Here is a 22,637-nt window from a genome sequence, read left to right as displayed (position 1 = left end):
GTATTAGGAGGAATTTATTGAAATTAAGCGCTGTCAACCAGTAGGATGGGTTGCCTCTTGATGTGGCAAATCCCCTTGGGTGAAGGTTTTCAAGACACAGGCTGGATAGCCTTTGGTCCACTGAGCAAGGGGTGGCCAGATGCCCTCAGGGGTCTCTTCGACCCCGATGATTCCCTTAAAGGGAGCTTGAATCTAACCATGCTGCTTATTTATTGCCCTGGACAGGCAGGCTTCCATTTTGTGATCTCCTTGGGCCCCCGTGCTTTGGTGTGCAAATGTGTGTGTATTGGAAGGGAGAACGGCAGTGCTTCCCCTCCCTGTGCACCCATCCCATTTGGATGAGGGGGGAGGCCAGAGGGGGAGCCAAGCAGCAAAGGAAGGGACATATTGGCACTGCCAAGAATCTTGTGGCATGGAAGGGCCTGGCCACGGAGTGCTCCAGTTTTGGGGGGGAGCTGACGCTGAGCGTGCGTGAGTCATCCCACAAGGGAGGTGTCCAGGGAGATCTCCGCTAACCTAAGATTGGTCTCTGACGTCAAAGGAATCTGGAGGAGAGCAGAAGGGAAGGGAAGGAGGGAACCAGGGCCCTTGGCAAGCTGGAAGTGCCAAAGCTCCGGGAGAGGAGAAAGGTGCCAGTCTTATCCGCAGTGGGCGGGGAAGGGGTAAACAGATGGAGGTCTTAAAATGGCCAGCTCTGCCAATCCAGAAGCAGGGGGCGAGTTCTCTGAGCCATGGATTTAGTTCACTGCCGAAAAAGGATTCTGTCCTGGGTGGAGGGGGGTGGCGAGGATCATGTCTGGACAGGTTGGTTCAGGAAGATTTCAGTGATCCCCTCCGGGGTGGATGCACGGCCTGGGGATTTAAGCTCCTTTGGCTAAGAAGAGAGTGCGCTCATTGCGGGCAGGTCCGGGTGGCTCTAGAGGGAGGGCGCCACGGTCCCCTCTCTGCCGTGCTTGGCATGGCTATGCCTGGGCTGGGTTCCGTTCCCACCTTTCCACTTTATGCAGAATGGGTGTTGTGGGGGGGGGGAGTTGTTTCCCTCGGTGGCCCGCCTTGCAAGGCCGGCTGCTGCGGTTTGTCCCTTTCTGCAAAGCGGAGCCGAAAGAGAGAAGGAAGGATGCAGGAACTCCCCTCTCCCCCCACCCCCCGGAAACGTAACCCTGTGCTTTTCCTGGGTGGTGTCCTGCTTCGTCTCTGAAAAATAAAAAAAGATCTGTGCCGTTTGGCAGAAGCCGGGCTTGAAAGACAAAGGAGCCGAGAGCAGATCTTGGGGGCTCCTCAAGCCAAGGACCCCCAGTCAACCCTTTCTAGCTTTTTCTTTTTTGCATATGGTAATTGCCATCTGTGCTGGCTGTTCCGGGGGAGAACAAAGGGATGATTTGCATTCAGAGACCAAGAAGAGGGAATTCCGGGGGGGGGGGGGAGAGCTGAAGCACATCAAAACTGTGTGCATGCACGTATGAAGATGGAGGGGCTTCTGCAGCTGGTGCTCTTGTTCTCCTTAAAGGAGCCCCCCCTTTCCCCCCTGCTTTTTAATCGCTTGCGGTATGCCCTGTCTTGGGTGGGTGCCCAGTGGTCTTGAGGTGCTGCCAGCGGGGGCGGGCGCCTTGCGCATGGGGAGGCAAGTGCAGATGTCGTGACTGCTGTGAGGGTGGCAGGGAGATGGCCCGCTGGTACGAAAGCCCTTGTGCCTCTGCCCATCTGGAATTTCGTGACTGGCAGCATAAAGGCAGGGCCATCGGAGCCCGGGAGACGGAAGAATGGGGTGCAGGATTGGGGGGGGGAAACAGCCAGGCCCTGACTGATGCCCCGTTTTAGAGTTACTGGTCATGGGGACCCACGGTTTAAGGCACAGGTCCCGCCTGGTTAGCCCAGAGTGACAGCGGCGTCCCCAGTCTTCTGCCCCCAAGGGCCGCACTCTGTGTGCAGCCCATGGGGGTACTTTGGGGGGTGCTTCGTTTGTCCCCCAGACCTTTTAACCAGGCAGTCCCATTTATTGGTGGCAAAGGCTCTTGGGGGCAGTCTTCCCCTCCTGGGCACAGGGTGGCAAGCCTAGATAGATTGCGATCTCTTCCCCCGACGGAGCTAAGAAGAGAGCGAAGGTTTGGATTTCAGAAAGAAGAGTTTGATCACTGCCTTCCCCAAGCTGGTGCCCCCCAGTCGTACTGGATTGTTATTTCCATCTACCTCAGCCCATGCCCTGTGCTGGCTGAGTGCCATGGGCATTGTAGTTCAGCATTCCTGGAGGGTGCCAGCTTGGGGAAGCTTTTTCTATGGCAATTCGGCACGGATCGTGATTGCGTTTGGAGGTTAACGGTCCTGCTCAGTTCGTGCCTTTTAGATCCACAAGCGGATCTAAACTCTTCATGCTGGTTGCGATCCAAGGCTCATATCCCTCCAGCTGCATTTTGAAAAGCCTTCCAGCACCCCTCTCTCTGGTTAGGGTTCGGGGGTAGAGTACCCCTGTACACGACGGTTCCATTCCTGGCTATCATCGCAAAAGAAGAGACCTTCCTGATCGCCATGATCCTTTGTAATCACACTGAACCTTCCTGGATTTTAAAGCCAGCCAAGTAATCGCAGTCCGTCTGTTTAAAGAAGGATTTTTGTTGGCCAGAGAGTCCCGCAGTCGGGATCCTTTAACCTAATCAGAACAGGCCTCTGGTCTCAAAAAGGGTGCATGTTTCAGCTTGAGATAATAACACGAAAGGGAGGAGCAGAGATGTGAGCTATGCAGTCACGCTTTGTTCGGCTGGGGGTGGCGAGTAGGGGTGCGCTCTGCACATGCTCGGGTGCCCTCTGGATAGAATAGGGCCTATGGTAGGGCTTTTCTTTCGCTCTCTCCCTCCCTGTTTTTTTGTTTTTTTTTTAAACAAAGACTTTCTTTTCTTCTAAACCCCTACCAAGCTGCTTTGGCTCCCTCCTCCCCCCTCCTTTTTCCTACCTGGTGTCCGAAACTCGCTACCTTACCTTCCCACCCACCTCTTCCTCCTGCGGCTGTTCTGCTGCGCACAGCCGCCTCTTGGCCACCTTTCCTCGAGCTGCTGTTCCCACGAGCTTCTCAGAAACTCCCCCCCCGTCAGAGCTTCCGTTCTTTGCAGCGAGGCACGCGCGGAGGGGGAGGGAGGGAAAGGCAGAGGTGGGAGAAGATTTGCAGCAAGCTTGGGTGTCGAGCTGGAGGCATGGATCCTGCATAATCAGGGTGGCCTTTCCCTCTCTCGCTTTGCTGACGTTTCTGCAGAGGCGAAGGAAGAGGGGAGGGGGGTGCTGATCATGCAGTAACAGGAAGCAGGGAGTTTGAAGGCAGGACCGTCCTTTTCTCTGCATGCTTCGTTTTCAGAGGCGGCAGGTTTTCATCTGGCACCGTCCGACGGGCTCGTGAATCATTTGCGGTGGAGGTTGCCTCCCTCAACAACCGTCCTTACCGTCCTCCGTCTCTTGTACGCGGCGCTAGCTGAAGGATGTTGCTTCCTCCATAAGATCTAGCAGCTTGCTGGGTCCGTATAGGGTTGAAAAAGTGGTTCAGCTGGAGGCTTGAAAACAGGAGCACCCCATGACGTGCGTGAGGTGCCGAAGCCCTGTTTTGCATACCCTCCCTGGTCCCTTTTCACCATGGTAAAAAAACAGGCGCAGGTGCCAAGACACAAAAAAACAATTAGTGCAAGCCCTTGGTGCCCACATCAGCCCCTGTGGCCTTTTCCCCTCCCCAAATCTTAAATCTGGGCCACCCCATTAAAAGTTTGATCCTCTTTCAGAGACTGCCTTCTTCCTGCTTCTCTGCAGACCTCCAGCCAGTTGGGAAGGGAAAGGACGGCTAGACATCTAACCCAATATTTTTCTTCTCCTCTTCCCCTCCCCAACACCACTTTGCCAGTTCTGATGGCAAGGAGAACCTCCCAGTCCAGTTTTCTCTTTTCTTTTCTTTCTTTTTTAAAAACTCCACCCTTCAGCTACAAGCCCCACCTGGTTCAGCAAATATTTACTGCTCTGTGTTCCCCAGCCACCCTGCGTCCGCCAGGCCAGTTGCTCTCCCTCCTGCTCTGAAGGTCCCTCAGGTGTATTCTGGTCTGCCTCTAAAGGGGAAGGGAAGATAACTCATCCCAGCTGGGAATTGCTGCAGAAGTCAAGGGAAAGGGGAAATTCTTTCTTTCTTTCTTTCTTTCTTTCTGGCCTCTTCTTCTGCATTCAGCAGCTGACGGGGGAGAAGTTCAAGCCAAACAACCACCCAGCCTTCTCTTGAACTGTTGGTGCAAAACAGCAACTTCAGATCTGGGTGCCGCGTCTCTTATTTTGAGGATCACGGTAGCCGTGCAACCACAGGCCACCTGAGTGCTCCGAGCAAATAATGCAGTGTTCCCACAGACTTTGTGTATTTTCCTTCGTGCTTTGGGGCTTTTTCCCTGCTTTTGGGACCATGGACTGGGAGCAACGGAGGTGCACCCAGCGCCAGAGTTCAGAAGCCCCCTCTCTTAAGACAAGAAAGGGTCCAGGAAGTCTTAGACACGCTTGCAGCTGTAGTGTTTGCAGCTGTAGCATTGCCACCAGAAAGGCTAGTAACTTAAGGTTTAATCCTGCACCTGGGATGATCAGGTGCAGGATTAATCCTGGTTGCTTTTGAGTCCTTAGGATTCCCAGGAAGAGCTTTGTCCTCGCGCGAAACTTCTGGCTTAAAATCAGCCGTCCGGTCTGACCTCTCCACTTGCTGTTCTCTTTTCCAGGTAAACGACTTCCTGTCCGGGAGGTCCCCCCTGACCCTTGCCCTGCGGGTGGGCGATCACATGATGTTTGTCCAGCTGCAGCTCGCAGCTCAGCAGAACAGCGGGCAGCTCCAACACCGCCACGTGATCGCCAGCCGTGGAGAGCAAGCCGGAGGCACGACCGCAACCATGCCGGTGCCGACAGCCGGACCGGCCGCCTCCAGTTGCCGCACCCTCCACGGGGGCAGCCCCACGTCCTCCACTTTTGCCCGACTCCCCACGGCGCCCACTTGCCCGCAAAGCCCTGTGCCCAGTCCTGCTGCTTCTCCGTCGCCAATGCAGACAATGCCGCTGTACTGTACCACCGCTAACCCAACGCCCGTCACAGCAGGGATGTTCCACTCGCACGGGGCCAGTGCGCAAACAGTCAACGGTGGGGGGAGTGGCAGCGTCCTTTCTTCGTGCTCAGAGGTCAGTTGTGGGGTGCTTGGCGTGAAGGGAGGGGGGTTGGAAGCCCCGAGGGTGGAGCATGAACAGAAAAGGCTGAAATCCAGACCCTTTGGCGTTGAGGAGACTTGGAAACCTATGGCAGCCTTTCTCCCCACCAATTAGCATCCAGGGATGTGGGGCAGGCTTAAAACAGATCCTCACAAGGGGTAGAATCAGTCAGTAGTCCCCTCTGCTCCCCCCGCCCTCTCGCAAACCATGAAATTGTGCATTGTGTGATTTGTGCTATGGACAATTGCGGAGTGTTGCATTCCGGATCGCTAAAAAGGCACAGCCTTCCTTTTATCTCTGGTGGCTGCAAAGCGGAGCAGATGATGCCGGAGGGAAGAACCTGGACCCATAGCTGGGATGAGGGTCTCCCTTTATTTATGGGTTAGCTTTTTATCCCACCATTCCTCCAGAAACCTGGAGTGGCTTATATAGTGTGCCCTCCTCCCTGTGTTTCCCCCCAAACGACCACCCTGCAAGGTAGGCGAGACTTGAAGCTGAATCTCCCGTCATAGTCCAGCTCTTTAATCATTGCGCCCCACTGCCTTGCCCACTTGGCCTTTGATCTGGGTTGTTCTTACAAACACCCTCTGATTCAGAAATCACCCTCTTCTAAACCTTGGCTCCTTTACACATGCATTATTTTTTCATGGCATAATCTCCCTCCTAATGAATCACTGGAATTGCTTCATACCAGGGAAATTCATAGCCGGGCGTTGCTCTTCGTCTGTTATATGGGTTGTTGTGGCTCGCTCAGCTTAGTCTGTAACCGTTTGCTCGTCTAAGTCTGCCTTCTCAAACCCGGTGTGTTGGAACTGCAGATCCACAGTTCCCAGAATTCCCCAGCCAGCCATTTTAGAGGGCTGCCTCGGAATTCTGGGAAACGCAGTCGCAATGTATCCGGTAGGTACCACCCGATGAGGCTGGGTTAGGATAGCCAAACTGATGGCTGCGACTCTCCAAACTTGCAGGCAGAAAAGAGTCTTCCCCCTAATTTGCTACCCAGTCCTTTTCAGTGGGAGTTTGGGGATTGAACTTGAGACCTTTCACATGCAGAGGAAAATTGATCCGGAGGGAGAAGGAAAAACAAAGAGTAAACTTCAGCAGTCGTGTTTGCTTCTAGAGATGTCTTTCTGACAGGGAAGAGCAAAACTGGCTTCCTCTCCAACTGACTTAGGGCATCACAAGGGTTCTAGTCCACCTTGGCCCTTGCCCAGCGAAGAAGCCTAGAGCGTGTGGCTTTTCTGTTCTGTTTTCTACCTGCCTCCAGAAAAGGTGGCCCGACAGCCTTCTCCTATCTCTTTACACCCCCATTTTCAGCTGAGACTGGGAAGGCTGGCACTGAACTTTTTCTGATCATAACACCTTCTCTGAAGATGGTTTGGGGAGAGTTTTTGCTCCTTGGAGCAGGGTGAGTCTCCAGCCCCTGCTTAGCATCTCCTCTTTGGCTTTTCCAGGTGGACTGCAGCACCCGGAGTAAAAGTTCGCCCAGCAGCAGCCCCACCCAGGCCTCCCGGACCCGCAAACACGGCGCTGTGATAGAAAGCTTTGTTAACCACGCCCCTGGGGTTTTTTCGGGAACGTTTTCTGGTATGTCTGCATTAAGTTTCTCTCTCTGCCCCATTTACTGCTTTCCACGGGAGGAAATAGGGGTAGAAGGTAATACATGCAAGCTTCGGAGTCCCACAGGGCTCTTAAATTAGATAAAGAAGCCAGTGACATTTCAAGTGCTTGCCTAGGTTTTTATTCTCCCAGCAAACATACCGGCTGCACTTGATGAGTTTATCCTTATCTAAGCAAAACAAGTTTTTGTTTCTTACCCCCAACCAACCGAACTCGCTGTGTCTTGATGGCAGCAGACCAGTTTAGATTCCAGAAGATCTCGTGGCTAACTGGTGTTAGCCCTGAGCACTCAGTAGTCCATGACAAATGCAATTCCTTGTGGGCTTCAAAACTGGCTTTTCACAGGTTTTTTTTTTTAATAAAAACACTTTCTTGGGTAGAAAAAGTTCTTGAAGCCTCAGCCATAAGGGAAAGAAGTATTTGGCTTAAAGAAAAAAAAAGTTGCACGTATTGCCTTCTTTTACACAAAGCTGAATGATAACCTTGAGCATGGGTCAGCAAACTATGGCCCGTGGGCCAAATCCGGCCCACAACATGTTTTTCTATGGGCCGTGAGTGGGTGGCTGGGTGGCTGAACATCAAGCCCGAGCCTCAGCTGAGCTCCCAGGCAGGGGGCAGGGCGTCCTGGGTGGCAGCACCCTACCAGCAGCCTCCTTGCAGGCGGGCTGGTGCTGCCCAATGACCGCCACTCTGCTTGGCCTGCCGACCTGCCAGCTGCACCCACAGACGCAGAGGAGGGGTGGGATCTGGCCCCTTAGAAAAAAATTTGCCGACCCTTGATGTGCAGGACCAGCAACTTCGCTGCTATAAACCAATACTGTCATTTTTCACTGGGATGGATTTTCTGCATGGCATCCGCTCCTGCCGTCACCCAGGAGGCAGGATTGTCTCCAATCCTCGCTCAGCCGTGGCCTGTTCTGCTCCCCCCCGCAGGCACTTTGCACCCCAATTGCCAAGACAGCAGCGGGCGGCCGCGCCGAGACATCGGCACCATCCTGCAGATCCTCAACGACCTCCTGAGCGCCACGCGGCACTACCAGGGCATGCCCCAGTCGCTGACGCAGCTGCGGTGCCAGACGCAGTGCTCCCTGTCGACCCCCTCCCTGGATCTCACCAATCACACTACCTCAGAAAGGACGGCAGCCGCTGCTAACCAGCCCTTGCACTTGGGGGTCCCGTGCCCGAGCCAAGCAGCCACCTGCAAGCCCGCTGGTGAGTCCGCAGACCCGCTCTTGGGGTCCCCACCTTGCTTCTCCTGTCCCCGTCTCTCTTGGTGTTGCAGGGAGGTGGAGGAACTGGTTGTTTTCTGCAGGAGAGAAGGGCCTTGAGCGGGGGTGGGGGCATGAGGGGGGCTTAATCTTGAGAGGGGCGGGGCCTATGCAAAGTGGGCAGGATCAATGATGGACAGAGTTGGGGTCTGGGTTGGGATTTTATTTATATTTCCAATTTGGACACTACCCATCTCACGAGAAGTGGCTCTGGGCGGTTTGCAATAAAAACAGCAAATAAGTATTGATTAAAATACAATAAAATGGTATAAAATACAATAAAGCCAAATGCATGCATAAATAATAATATCTTCCAAGGTGCTGCTGATAGAATGCGGGAGCATCTTCAAGGTGCCTTTTCCTCGTTCTCCAGGGGTTTAGAGCAGGGTGATTAACAATAATAACTATCCGTTATTATTGTCATCACAGTATCATTATTATAGTACTATTAATTAAAGTAGTTTTTCTTAAATTATTTTCATATCGTAAACGTTTGGGGGTTGATGAACAAGCTGAAACTTCACGAAGGAGTTGATGGGCTGAAATGTTTTGGGGACGCTGGTTTAGAGAGTGGGCAATTTAGTTTGGAGCTTTTCAGTTATTTAAGTTAGGTTATGCCTGCTTTTGGATTTGCAGCATCGTAACATCGGGCAACTGAGAGGGATGCTCTGCCAGTGAAACCCACGTTGCAGTGAATTTTTCTGGGCTGGGCTGGGCTGGGCTGGGCTGGGCTGGGCTGGGCTGGGCTGGGCTGGGCTGGGCTGGGCTGAGCTGGGCTGAGCTGAGCTGAGCTGAGTTGAGTTGAGTTGAGTTGAGTTGAGTTGAGTTGAGTTGAGTTGAGTTGAATTGGTATGCTGAATTTCTCAGGCAGGTTAGAATTGGTACAATTTGTTGTTGGTCATCCAGAAAAATGCTCTGAAGGGCCGAAAAAGAGGCCTTTTCTGTGCAAGCCAATCTTATTCCAAAAGAGAGAAAGAGAGAGAGAGAGAAAGAAAGAAATTTTGATCTCTGCTGTTTTAACAGAACCCTTTGCAGAGGAGTTAGACCAGTGTTTCTCAACCTTAGCAACTTTAAGCTATGTGGACTTCAACTCCCAGAATTCCCCAGCCTGGCTGGGGAATCCTGGGAGTTGAAGTCCACACATCTTCAAGTTGCCAAGGTTGAGAAACACTGAGTTAGACCCACTCTATCTGAAACTAGCAAGCAGGATGCATGACTGCCCCAGAGTGGAATATTGCAAATCAAGGGGTGGGGGTGTTAAATTTCAGGGTTTTTTTCAGCCGCAGCTCAAACAATAATCATAGAACTATGAGGAATTATGGTTAATTTTTCCAGCGGTGTGACACCATTCACAGAACCCTTGGAAGGGTATCCCATCACTTCCCTTCCCAGAAAATACCAATCGTCTCTACCTGTTATGGTTCTCACAACTGAGTCTTTTTCTGAAGCATGCAATTGGCATTCTTCCTCTCATGAGCACGTGTGCCAGTCTTGCCCTTCACAAGAATCCTGTGAGGTAGGATAGTTTGTGATCTAGGTCTTGTAAACTTGGCCTTCTGGAGGGCCTAGTCTAGCCCTTAGTGCAGTGTTCCTCAATCTTAGCAACTTGAAGATGTCTGGACTTCAGCTCCCAGAATTCCCCATGCTGGCTAGGGAATTCTGGGAGTTGAAGTCCAGACATCTTCAAGCTGCTAAGACTGAGAAACATTGCCTTAGTGTGTTCTGGACTGACAAAATGTCATTGCACCATATCCCCTTGTCTTCCCCGGTTTTGTGATCCCTGGAAGATGCATTTTGAATTTCTTTACCAGATGCATATTTCAGCTGCGAGGGAGGGATGCATAATCAGATTACCCTTAATCCTCACGCATGTGGTCAGGCAACAGAGAATCGGTTTGGTTTCTGTTTCTGTCATTTTCAGTTTAGATGTTTTTTTGTTTGTTTTCTTTATGGGCGTATGGCAACGCGCGTCAGAGTGTCTTGCCCCAAGTGGGAGGTCTTCCTGCAGGGGTACAAACGGCCCCATAATCCACTGCTGGCCAAAATGCAGCTAAGGAGCTGTGGCGTCAAAGCCGCTCTAGATTTCCTTCCCTTCAAGATCAGCCCAATACTCTTAGAAATATCTTCCTCCCATTTATCTGATCGGCCTTGGCTGAAGTCCAAAAGCACAGCCTGGGTTGATAAGTGCTTGGGAATGGAGGCCACCAGGAAATCTGAAACTAGGTTTCCTGCTGAGGAGTAAATAAATATCACGGCCAAGAAAAGTGCCAGGATATGTTCTTGTAGTCAGGAATTAATTTTGGCTTACGTGTTGTGTGAAGTCAGCCATTAAATAAACCATGGTTTAGAGCAGTGTTTTTCAACCTCAGCAACTTTGAGAAGTGTGGACTTCAACTCCCAGAATTCCCCAGCCAGCAATGGGAATTCTGGGAGTTGAAGTCCACACTTCTCAAAGTTGCTGAGGTTGAGAAACACTGGTTTACAGCAACACGTAAGCTCCATCTCCCAGTTTTTTGCACCTACCTAAGCTTTTCTCTCCGTCCTTCAACCTCCTTTGCTACCTCTATTATGAGGTCAGTAAATCTTAGGTCATGGGGACCCTGAAGCATAATGAAAGGATAGATTATCTATTTGCTTTTGCTAATGGATGGTATTATCCCACTGCCTGCCCAGGAGACCTTGAATGCTTCCTCCCTCAAGGCTGTTGATGATTCTCTTTCTACTTTATCAACACGGCATTTGCATATGTACCTAGACCGCCTGTTGTTTAGGAAGCCAGTGGAGAAGCGATGGCTAGATTAAAGTGTGCAATTTGCTCCCCAACCTTCCTCCGCCATGCAAATAATGCTGGGTGTGTGTGTGTGAGAAAATAGTCCTTTTCCCCGTTCACACTCCAATTACCTCCCTCCCCTCCCCCTGTGTGTGCGTGTTTGGGTGTGTGATGCTGTATTTCCATATATCACGTGGAAAGTGGAATGTGGAGGCCTTGGGGCTCTCTGAGCTTGGTTGTCTTCTTGCAGACGTTTCGTTACCCGGCCAGGTAACATCTTCAGTGCCCGAAGGGAGTGGGGCTTGCCCTCAGTTTATATTCAGTAGCTTGCCCTGTCAGGGTTGGTGGGGGTGTGGTTTTCTCCTTGGTAGTTCCTTAATTAGGGTAAACAACACCCTAAACAACACCCCCACCAACACTGGCAGGGCGAGCTACTGAATATAAACTGAGAGCAAACCCCTCTCCCTTCTAGCCCTGAAGATGTTACCTTGTCGGGTAACGAAACGTCTGCAAGAAAACAACCAAGCTCAGAGAGCCCCAAGGATGCCGCAGTTCAACCCTGAGCTACACATACTCGCTTTTATTGGAAAGTGGACTGCTAGTTTTATGTTTCTGATCTGTTTTCCTTGACAAGGTGTGATTTTGAGAATAGAGAGGGAAGAAAAGATAATAAAGATGCTTCCGGTTGAAGCCAGGCACCGTCATAAAGCTACTGCAATCAGGATCTCGTTTAAGGTTCCTTGATTTCAAAGGCTGTGTTCTAGGGAAACTATGGGAATTGTAGTCCCAACCTATCTGGAGGACATCAAGTTGGGGAAGTTGGTGTGCTCAAAACGCGGGCCCATCTCGGTCCACCCCAAGAGCTACGCTCAGCCCCAGAGTTCAGCTTTGGCTCTGCCTGGTTTGAAAATTCTTCCAGGCTTTGCTACAGACATCGTATATGTTTATAAACAATATGTGATCCAAGTGATATATCCTGGTTAATGTCAGCCAGTAGGTTGCTTTCTGCAGGAAGGAGTTTTTCTTACTCGTGTGTACAAGGGAAAATATCCTTCTGGTTTTTAGACAAAACAATCAAAAGTTTTTCTGGGGGGATCGCAGATGTGCATATGTTCCAGGTTTTAGCATTCTTACGTTTTAGTGCTCTAAACGCTATAGATTGCTTGATTACGTGCCATCAAGTCAGTGTTGGCTCTCACTGGCCACATAGATAGACTTTCTCCAGGAAGATCTGTCCCCAGTCTGGTCTCCCATTAGTGCTGTACTCAAGTCCAACCCTCTTGCGGTTAATCCTCCTTTCGTTCCTTCTTTCCAAGCATTAGAGCAGTGTTTCTCAACCTTGGCCACTTGCAGAGGTGTGGACTTCAACTCCCAGAATTTCCCAGCCAGCGTGGCTGGCTGGGGGATTCTGGAAGTTGAGGTCCACACCTCTGCAAGTGGCCAAGGTTGAGAAACACTGGGTTGGAGAGAACCAGCCCCTTCTCTCGGGCAGGAGCCCAAGATTATGTGGCAGAACGGGAGGGAATAAAAGAAATGTCCATTTTCTGTTTGTGCCAGAAAAGACGTGGGGGAAGGAAGAGGGGAGAGAGAGGAAGTCGTGCTTCTGTGCACCAATTGCCCCAGCCTTCTCCCTTACCCCCTGCTCTGGCCTTTCTATTTTGGGTTCGGAGCCCCCTGCTTTTCTCAGACTAAAATGGGGAAGCCAAGCAATTCAGTAGCAAGTAGCAATTCAGTAGCAGTAGCAATTCAGAAGCAATTCGGTTCTTGCTTCCTAAGAACCGTCCTTGGGCTTGTAAACGCCTTCTCCTGATGGTTTTGGCCGCATTGCACTGGGTAGCAGTCCGAACCGAGACAAGCGTAGCAAGGGAACCCGGCAGGACGAACCGTAATCGCGAGGCCAGGAGATCATCTCTTAACATTCTTGTGCTTGAATTCGAGAGGTGAGAAAAAAATCAGGCGCTGAGCTGTGACGTCTTTGCTCAGAAAAGGAGCCAGCCGGTGAGCCAAGAACATCCTCCGTCAGTCCTTGGTTTGCCTGCAAGACGCCCTTGGACAGACACCGGCTCTCTCCTCCTCCTGCAGCCCCAGGGAGAATGGCCCGCCGGACGGAGTCTGGCGGTGTGCCTGGACGTTGCAAAACCCTGCTGGTGTTCAAGGCTATCCGGTTGGGCGCACCCTTTGTCGAAGGAAGGGGGAGGACCCAGTGGTCTTGAGATCCCCTCCCAGCCGTTCCCTGCTTGAGCAACCAGCTGGAGCCAGCAAAGTCCGGAGCGCTTGCTTGCATCAGACGCCGTTCCCGCGGCGGGGTCAGTCCAACCTACAAATGCTGCCATGGAGGAGGCTGTCGGCCTTCACGGCCACCCCAAGAAACAGGCAGCCTCCCCTTCCCGTCCCCTCCTCCTCTGTCTCCCTCCTCTGTCTCCCTCCTCCCCACTTTCTGGGAATCCACTGTCCTCCTTTCCCCCTCCGCCCCCTCCCCTCGTCATGTGCTGCAGCAGACCGACTCCTTTGCGCACGCCGGCCGAGCTACGTCACCCAAGTGCCTGCGAAGTTGGCAGCCGCCGAGGCCCTCCTTGGCAAGGCAATTGAAAAAGCAAAGATCAGCGGGTGAGATGCCCAGCTCCCAGGCCACCAGATGCCACCTGCCTGAAACACAAAAGCGAACGGTTGGGGAAGGGGGAAGCACATTACTTTGAGGTGGCGCAGCAGAGGAAGTGAGGGTTCTGCTGCACGTTTCCCGGCTGCATGTTTCTGTCGCTACACGCGTCATAGCATTAGTTTTTGACTCCGCTGCTTCCGTCGCTGGCTTCTGCGTGTGTCCCCCACCCTCCCCAAGCCTGGGTGCACCCCCTGGGGGGTTTTTCTTTTCCCAAACAAAGAACCACGGGATGAATTGGGGAGGAACGGAAGGTAGCAAGGGAGAAGCTGTAGGAAGAGGAGGTTTGAAGCCACAAATGCTGCATTGAGCCTTTGTAAACCCCCCGCCTCCCCGCCCCGATTAGGCAGTTGTCTGCAGCCAAGTGGGAGAGAGGGAGACAAAAGGGCTGGGCTGGTGGGGGGGACTCTACACCCTCTCCTTTCATTCTGCTGCACCTGGGGGGGTCAGCCCTTGGGGACCGCATTTGTTGTGGAAACAAATTGAGGAGACAAAGCCCCCTTTGTTTTTTCTTCCCCGCCGCCTTCTGAGGGCCTGCTGACTGGAATAGATGGGAGCAACTGTCGTCCTGCAGAGGAAAATAAGTGTGGGAAAGGGGCGTCGCCGAGCATGTGCAGAGTGCGGTTCCCTTCAGCCCATCTGGAATCATTTGGGTTGTTCTGGGGGGTGTTTGCCAAAAAGAAGGTGTTCTTTGCAAATCATCAGCCTGGGTTGCGTTCAAACAGGAAAGAGTAACTTCCCAGTTCAATGTTTACGTGGTAGGAGAGGAGGACCCAAACTTGGTAGTGGTGGTGATGCTCTTCCTCCTCCTCCTCTTCCTCCTCCTTCCGTATAGCTACTTTTCATCCCCTCCAGTCCTGCATTTAATTTTTTCCCCTCCCTGTTGCATGACACACAATTTTGGGAGTGCCCAGAGGTCTCCGGCAACCTTGCCCTCCATCCACCTCTCTGCTCAAGGATTCACTTTCATTTTCAGGGTGGCGTGAGAGGGAGACCTTTGCTCAAAGGTGTGGCCATTTTCACCAGGGTAAGCATGGCGGCAACACAGAGGCTTTGGGGAACCCCCAGATCCAGGGTCTCCCTTTGCAAATGCCAGGCGTTTGCACTCTCTGGGTGAAATTAGGGGAACATCCCCACATTTCTGCTTCCATAAGCTGCTACTGTAACAGGGCAGGACAATCAAGGAATGGAGGCTGGGGGAGCAAGGGGCAGGCACGAGGGCCACAGCGTCTTATTTGGGCCACGTCGGGGAAGCAATGCTTCCCTGAAGTCCCGAAGCCATTGTGAGCTGCTGCGCTCTGAAAATCAGGCCTCCAGTGAGAACAGTTGGAGAGATGCAACAGAGCGGTCCCTGGATTGCTCCCCAAATCCTACAATGCACAGAGGAGGGAGCAGGCAGACAACACGGATCTGTGCGTTCTCCGTCTGACTTGCATGCTTAAGGAAGGTCTTAGGAAAGGGGCCTGGGAGGTAACTGCGCTCAGTGGCGTGCAAAGGGCTGGAATGCTTTTCTGCTCACTGGTGGGGAAGCTGTGGGTGAAAATGCTTGGAAACGGCTGTGCAGAGAGACTTGGCAAAGGGAGGGGTCTGGCCCAGTGGGGGAGACATGAGGGGCTGTTGCTGCAGGAAGGCTGGTGGGAGGGTTTCTTGGGAGTGCTGAAAATCAGGCAGGTGGGAATCGAGCCAAGCGGGAGGTGGGTAGGATTTCGAGCCGGGAAAGGGAATCGGCTCTCCTGGAAGGCTGTGCCAAGGCTGTGCCAAGGCTGTGCTGTTCTTTTCTTTCCTTTGCGACGGTTCCTAACCAGTGCACCAGCTTGCATGCACATAGGGGCCCTCCTTTAGTGTTCAGGCAGGATGGGAGTTGTAGTTCAACATATCTGGGCAGTTTGAATATTGCTTTTGCTGCGGTTGTTGCTGTGACTCTATAGCGGTACTGATTTGGGGGGGTGGCACAAGCTAATTTAAAAGCACAAGACTGGACTGGCAATATTGTCTCAATTCCCCGATTCCTGGGGTTGGAACAGTGTTTCCCAACCTGGATAACCCCCAGATGCTTGGACTTCAACTCCCAGAATTCCCTGGTCAGCATGGCCATTGCTGAGAATTCTGGGAGTTGAAGTCCACCCACCTGGGAGTAGCCCAGCTTGGGAACACTGGGTTACAGTGCCAGATTAAGACTAAGGAGACCCCAGTTCAAATCCTCCTATCCACCAGAAAAGTGACTGGGGGAGCTTGAGTCAGTCAGTCTCATCACAGTCTACCTTGCAGGCTTGTGGTGGAGGCCAAAGGAGATTAGAGGCTTGTTCATGGAGCTTCTTGGAAGAAGAAAGAAGCAATCTAATTAAACTGTCAGTGGAGAGAATGAATCCCCTCTCTTCTTCCCCCCCGCCACTGCTTTGATCAGCCTGTCCACCAAGTCGAGTCTTTCTCTCTGGGGGCGGCTGCACGCTTGTGGTCTCTTCAGATGAATTCCTCTAGAATAAATGCCGCCTCCAGCTTCTGTCACCAGTGCAGATTAAAAATGCCCTTCCGCGCTTCAGGGCATGAGATCAGCCAGTTAATTCTTAACGTGCTTGGCTACTTTCGATCCTGTCGATGCAGTAGTAGCGCGCCCTTCATGCGACGTGCGTGTTTCCTCCTTCTCCTCCCGTACTCCTTATTCCAGTGCCCATCACCCAACACAGATGCCCGTGTTAACCTTGAATGGCAAGTATCCCTGAGTTCCCTCTGGGGAGGGAGAACAAGAGGCTCAAATTCTGGCAGACTGAATTGCTTTTTTGCACGAGTGGTGCCCTGTTATTTTAGGTTTCAGTGCTTGAGCAAAACTCTCTCCTTTCCCCCTTAAGTCCCGCTTTCCAAAATCATATATATTCTCTTGCCCCGGTCCCCTGGGGTCATTGACACAGGAGGCCCTGGGAGAGAAAATGCCACGGCTACGTCTTGTTGAGTGACTCCGCTTTTCTCTCTCTCTCATTTTTGTAAACGTTCAGTTGTTCACCCACCCACGGACTGCTAAAGCAGGCAGGCGAAGAAGAAGAAGAGGAATTGTGTTTTGTTTTTTCAAAAAGCACCCTCTGCCTCCTTTGATGGCGCACAGAGTGGAAGGCGTGAAGCTGGGAACGGAGTGGCTTCTGTTCTGCTCAGAAAAGGCAGCGGTGGGCAGAATGAAAGCAAGGTGCCCAGGGCCATTGTTCACCTGCTCCTTGAGCATCCTGGCTCGGTTGCCCCAGAGACAGTGACCTAGTGGCCGAAAGCCTGGCGGGCCTTTCGGTGCATGGGGAGGGGCTCACCATGCCAAGCGTGACCCCCAAGGGCCCTCAGGGAGGACGCTGGCCTGGTTTTAACTTCGTTGTCCTATATATCTGGGAGGGAAGGGGTCGGCCAAGACAGTCTTGCAGCTAAGGGAGGGGAGCTGAAAGCAAAGGCTTGCTCTTCTAATCATCCTCCAACAGCTGATATTCGGTGGCAGGGCATTTCGTATGTTTTATTTATGTGCTTGATTTATCTGTCGCCGTACCCTATATGGACTTGTATATCCCTTTGCAGCCCAGCTGCTGTTGGTTTCTCACCTTTTCTCTGTGGATTTAACAGAGATCCCGGCTAAAACTGAGGGTTATTGCTGTGACTTGTGGCGACAGAGTGCTTTTGCATTGGGTAGAGAAGTCCCAAGGTTAAGCGATAAAGCCACTTTCTCTCTCCTCCAGCAGCTGAAATAGCTGCCTGTGAATGGGGGGGGAGGGCAGGTGACAGATTCACAAGGTGTAATCTTAAGTTTTGCCGCCCATCTAAATTATGTTGTTCGTTTAGTAATTCTTGGCTGCTTGCTTTTGGGGCTGTAACAGTTAGGAAAAATGCGGTTTAGTTGAACTAAGCCTACGTCGCTGGATTGTTGTGAGAACGAAAGTTTAGAACTGATGTGAAGCCTTTCATGTCTCTCCCCCCCCCCAAAAAAAAGAGATAGTCCCAGATCTCTCTGTTCCAGAGGAGACACCTCTCTGGAGCATTGGAGAAAGAAGGCCTGAAGGCTTGCAAGGAAAACCTTACTTTAGTTTTCTGCATGGTTTCTGTTTCTCGGGCACTGAGATGGGAGAGCTGAAATCAAGAGTTGTATTATTTTACTTCCTGGTGTGACCCGCTTGGGATGAATGAACTCCGTCCAGGGTGGGTGAATGCACCGCTGGGATGCCAGAAAGCCCAGACTGGGGACTAATCACCCTCGATCAGGTCTAGCTACATGGTTGCTAGGAGTTGACGCCGCCTCGATGGCACGTAGTCAGTCGCTTGTCCCTCCTGCTGGCGCACGGTGAAAGGAACTGGCCAGCAGATCCGTATGAGAGGTTCGCTATGTAAAACCCATTTTTTTTCCAGCTGAATGAGTGATTTGAATCCAACTCTTCCTCTAATGGCGCTGTTTCCTCCGTGCCCCCCTTTTAGGCGACCGGTTGCGGCAGACGGAGAACCGCGCCACGCGTTGCAAAGTGGAACGCCTGCAGCTTTTGATGCAGCAGAAACGGCTGCGCCGGAAGGCGAGGCGGGACGCCCGAGCCCCCTACCACTGGCTGCCCAACCGAAAGTCCGGCCGCACCAGCAGCAACAGCAGCGTTTCTAGTGAAGGCAGCCTTGATCTGGACTTCGAAGATTCAGTTTGGAAACCCGAAGTCAAGGCGGACATGAAATCCGAATTTGTCGTAGCATAAAAATAATAAACCTTGGGTAGGGGAAACAGAATCCTTTGGGGTGGGCGGGGCGGGGAAGGGGGTGTTGGAAAAAGAATTCAAAGACCATTTAGTAATAATAATAATAATAATACATTTTTGGTCCGTGAGAGCAAAGTTTTTGGGTGCTTGATTATAAAACAAGACTGGATTGCTGTGGATTTCGTTGGGTGGACCTCGTCTTCAGACGCGTCGAGGTGGATGAGGCCAGCCTAGGAACAGTATTTTCTATTTTCAGAACTGTTCTGCTTTTATTTTAAGAACTGAAACAGCTTGGGGGCAAAGCAGGCAAGCGAGAGACAATTCAGAAAGATGGCAAACACACGTCTTGGGGGGGTGGTTGTTTTGTTTCAGAAAGAGGAATCTTCCGATGGCTGCCTTAGAAAACATGTGGACGAAAAGCTGGACCAGTCATGGACTGGATGGAGAGCGATGAAGACTTTAACCTTCTGGCTTCCTGATTTTTTTTTTTATTATTGGGGGTCGGAGGGAGAAAGAGGAAGGGGAGAACCGCTGGGGTGTGCTGAAGGCTGCTTCCTCCCCACCGGCGCATTGACGAAGGGGTGTGTTTGAAACTGGAGGCAGTGTCGTTCCCGGGAAACTTCCTCCTTTTTTTTTTTTAAAAAAAATTATTTTATTTTTTATTTGGGTGACTCTGTGTAACGGGAAGCGCTGTGCATTCTTCAGGCAAGGGGAGGGCCCAGATGGAGGGTGGGCGGGTCAAAAAAACCGGATTGGAGCAGGGTTCCTCAACCTCGGCCACTTTAAGAGGGGTGGACTTCAACTCCCAGCTGGCTGGGGAATTCTGGGAGTTGAAGTCCACCCCTCTTAAAGTGGCCGAGGTTGAGGAACCCTGGATTGGAGGGTGTATGCTTGTGTGTGTGCGCACGTCTATCTGTGTGTGTGTCTCTTTCTTTCCCCTCCTTGATATGTAGCATTTCTCAATAATTCTTGACCTGTCCGATCTCCCTTGAGGTCCCACTCCTCTTCCCTCCTCGCTTCCACGGATGCGTTCCTTCGTGAGAGCCGCATGCACTTTAGAGAGGTGTGACTCGTGCAAGGGAGGGCGAGACCCCAAAGTGTTTGGGGTGGTCCTGAAAATACCAAGGCGTGAGAGATGACGGAGTGGGGGACACAGGGAGGGGGAAGGAATGCCATCTGCCCTCCATTGGGGGCTACCTCCCTTCGCATTGTACCACGTGGATGCAAGATACTGCAGTCTTTAAACTTCTGTGCATTAAACGTAAGAGGGGATCTGATCTTGCCTTTCTTGTCTTTGAACAACCGACAAAGCGTGTGACGTGCAGGGCCGGGAGAGGAAGATTGAATCCCTGCCATTCGGGAGCATCCTTGGTCTGAACGGTTTAGGTCTGAGCTGTCATGCTGTTTCTGCTTTGGTCAAGACCTCTACACAAAATTAGTCGTGATATTTGGCCCCTCAGCTCTCCCTGTTGCAGGGCCATCCTTGCTTGGTCCCCTTTTGCAGAGTTCCTCAACCATGGCCACTTTAAGACGTGTGGACTTCAACTCCCAGAATTCCCCAGCCAGCAAGGCTGGCTGGGGAATTCTGGGAGTTGAAGTCCACACGTCTTAAAGTGGCCATGGTTGAGGAATCCTGCCCTTCCATCTTTATCTCCTCCTCCACTTTGGGTAGCTGCTGAGACCGCTTTCAATGCGTCTTTATAGCCCCTAAAAATTGCCTACGTTCTCCATTCGCCCTCACCCATCTCTCCCATGAAACGACCCAGCCTATCTGTCCATTCTCAGAGGCAATTTTGCCCAGGCCTATACACAGGAGTCCAAAATACACCCTCTTGTTACAGAGACCAAGCTCTTGTTCTCATCCAAGTTTTTTTTTTTAATTTAGGGTTTTTTCCCCCATTATTTTTAATTAAGGGACCCAAAAATAATCTCTGGTAACTTACTTAAATGCTAGGGTGTTTTTTAGTTACTGATAGACATTGATGATCTGAGCCAGTAAATTTTTCATAGGCTGTAGAAATTTGTTCTTGTCTTTTTGTACAGACCTAGCAACCACAAGTACGTGTGTGTGTCTGTGTGTGTGTTAATGTTTGTGTTTCAAAGAAAAGGCGGCATGGAGAATAACTTGGGATCATCCATAGATCCAGCTTATGAAATAAGAATTTAATCTGCAAGCCCATCTCTATGAAAACCTAACATGGGGGGTTCATTGCTAAGTATCTCTAGGTCATGATAGGAGGACAAATGCGGGATCATAAAAATAGCACAGTTCTCCCTGAAAAGGAGATCGGAGGCTGTAATGGTGGGTCGTAGCTGGATCTCTTTAACAGGTCATTTTCAAAGATCACACTTCCCATGGATTCCTTTCCAGATTCCCCGACCAATAAACCACTCGATGCCTATGTTTATCGTAGTTTCTGTAAGCTTCTCTAAGAGCAAATAGGCACCCCACGAGTTGCATCGTGATAAACACGGATGGGTAACCCACAACTCTTAAGAGGTTGGGCTGCGTTTCTCACCACTGACGGGGGTTAAAGCGGATACAAATTCCCCATCTCCTGCTTTAAACCTCTATGCCATTTTGGGTTCCCCCATCCCTACAGGGAAAAATGAACTCATTTTCCAATGTATGTTTTTGCTGCTGGAAAAGGTCAAAAGCTGGAAAGGGTCAGCTCCTCTTTTCTCCAGCCTTCCGTTTCATTTTGGGCTTTCGTTGACTTGTCCCAGTTTTCCAAGAGGGCTTTGCAGACTTTAAAACATGGGAAAACCCACACTGAAAGGAATGGCGAGGCAACCTTCTTTGCCTTATCATTTTTCTCTTGGCTTAGTGGCTGTTCCCATCTATGTACACAACCCTTTTCCATAGTTTGGGCGATGGGAGAAATGTTGGGGCAGAGGAGCAAAACTGACATCGCCTTGGCCCAGGAGTTTGTAACACTACTTGTCCAATGTTCGTTTTTCCCCTTTTAAAAAAGGGTAACCAAAACCAGAATAAACTTATGAAGCAAACACCTCCTTTGAAAAAGGTTTGCCCATCACTTGCTCCATTATCTTTCTTCCCTCCCTTTTCTTCTTTAGTTTGTGCCAAATTTGTACCTGCTCTTGAAAGAATCATCTTTCAGTGGTTGGTGCCATAAAGCCTGGCTGAGACCAATGGAGGCATTCGAGGAAAATGCTGGGAAGGGGGTCGTTTTGGAAGCCGGCAGCCTGAGATGTCCTCTGCTTTCCCGTTTTTTGAGGGGAGATTTTCACCTTGATGCACAGAGCTTTTTTTCCTTGACGCACAAACCGTTCATAGCAGAAATGTTCTTTCCTGTTCGAACCATGCGTGGTTCTGTGTCCCTTCAAATGAGTTTTTTTCCCCCATCTCTGAACTAGGGAGATTTGTGATTAGAGGCTAGTCAACTCTTCTGGCTATCCAAGAAGTTTATATCCTGTTCAATTAAACTGTCTTTTCAGTTAGCACACAGCCACCCATCTTTGTGGGAAAAAATAGGATACCCAAGATAGGGGGCAGAGAGAAAACTTTGCATTGGAGTTTGGCTAGGATTTTGCAGGAACACGTTTTGCAACATTTCAGGGTTAGACGTCGGGTTGAAGAGGTGGCCGCCTCTCCTTTGTGGATTAATGTCAATTAGATGACAACTAGAAACTTCTTCAAAGGGGTCCTGTGGAGCATGGGAACCCACCTTCCCCGGCCTGGCATTCTCCAGAGGTGCTGGGCCAAGTGCTCAAGGAAAGGTGTCATCCAGCACACCTGGATGGGTTACAGAAGCCTCATCCAAACAAATTTTGGGGTGCCTGCAAGGTGGTGTCAGGTCTCACATAATTCCGTACACGTTTCTCTTCTTTGGTCCCCCCAACCTTGTGTTTGGCAAAGATAGCCCCTCAACCTCGTGTTTTGCTTGTATTTTAAGACAGTTGCACAGCTCTTCACCCTCCTCTCCCTCAGGTGCCATTAAAATCTGCATCCTGGAACATCTTGCCAACTGGAGGGTGTGGGGCTAACTACTCCCCCCAGTCAAATTGTGTCATTACACTTCCTCCTTCTTTTCCCTAGATGTGAAATTTCCTTTGTATGTGATGCTGTAGCGGGATTTTTAAAAAGTTTTTAAAATGTTTTTTTTAAGTGTATATTTAAATGTACTACTTTTTTGTATGGTGTGTGAGTGTATATATCCTTACTCCCTGCCCCCCCCTCATCCATTTTTTTCACTCTCACCTGGGGGGGGTCGGCTCTTTTCCCCCCATCCCGAAAGTTTAGGTAACAGCAAAAATGAATCCCAGAAGCATTATTTAAAAAAAAAAATCCTCCTGTATGTGTGTTTTGAAAGAATGTGTGTGGGAGGGGGGAAGGGGAAAACGCATAGACTTGTTTTATCACCTCATTTAAGTTACCTGTATTAAAAAAAAAAAAAAAGAAACTTTTAA

General features: G+C 50.9%; 1 protein-coding gene across 3 annotated transcripts in view; it reads left to right on the top strand.

Annotated features, from left to right (window-relative positions):
- MIDN (midnolin) overlaps positions 1-18,954 on the top strand; it is a 36,400-nt gene extending 17,446 nt beyond the window's left edge. For all 3 annotated transcript variants that reach the window (XM_007431885.3, XM_007431887.3, XM_015888702.3), the window contains exons 5-8: positions 4,719-5,168; positions 6,650-6,782; positions 7,749-8,027; positions 17,944-18,954. In XM_007431885.3, the coding sequence (XP_007431947.1) occupies positions 4,719-5,168; positions 6,650-6,782; positions 7,749-8,027; positions 17,944-18,206 (1,125 nt within the window). In that variant the 3' untranslated portion in view covers positions 18,207-18,954. The remainder of the gene's footprint in view (positions 1-4,718; positions 5,169-6,649; positions 6,783-7,748; positions 8,028-17,943) is intronic.
- Positions 18,955-22,637: the final 3,683 nt, after the last annotated feature.

Source organism: Python bivittatus, unplaced genomic scaffold (genome assembly GCF_059951505.1).
Source record: "Python bivittatus isolate LINGU-HERP-01145 unplaced genomic scaffold, Pbiv_v1 ctg000580_np1212, whole genome shotgun sequence".
Lineage (NCBI taxonomy): Eukaryota > Metazoa > Chordata > Lepidosauria > Squamata > Pythonidae > Python > Python bivittatus.
Note: the sequence above shows the minus strand (reverse complement) of the source record. Positions and strands in the feature narration are given on the sequence as shown.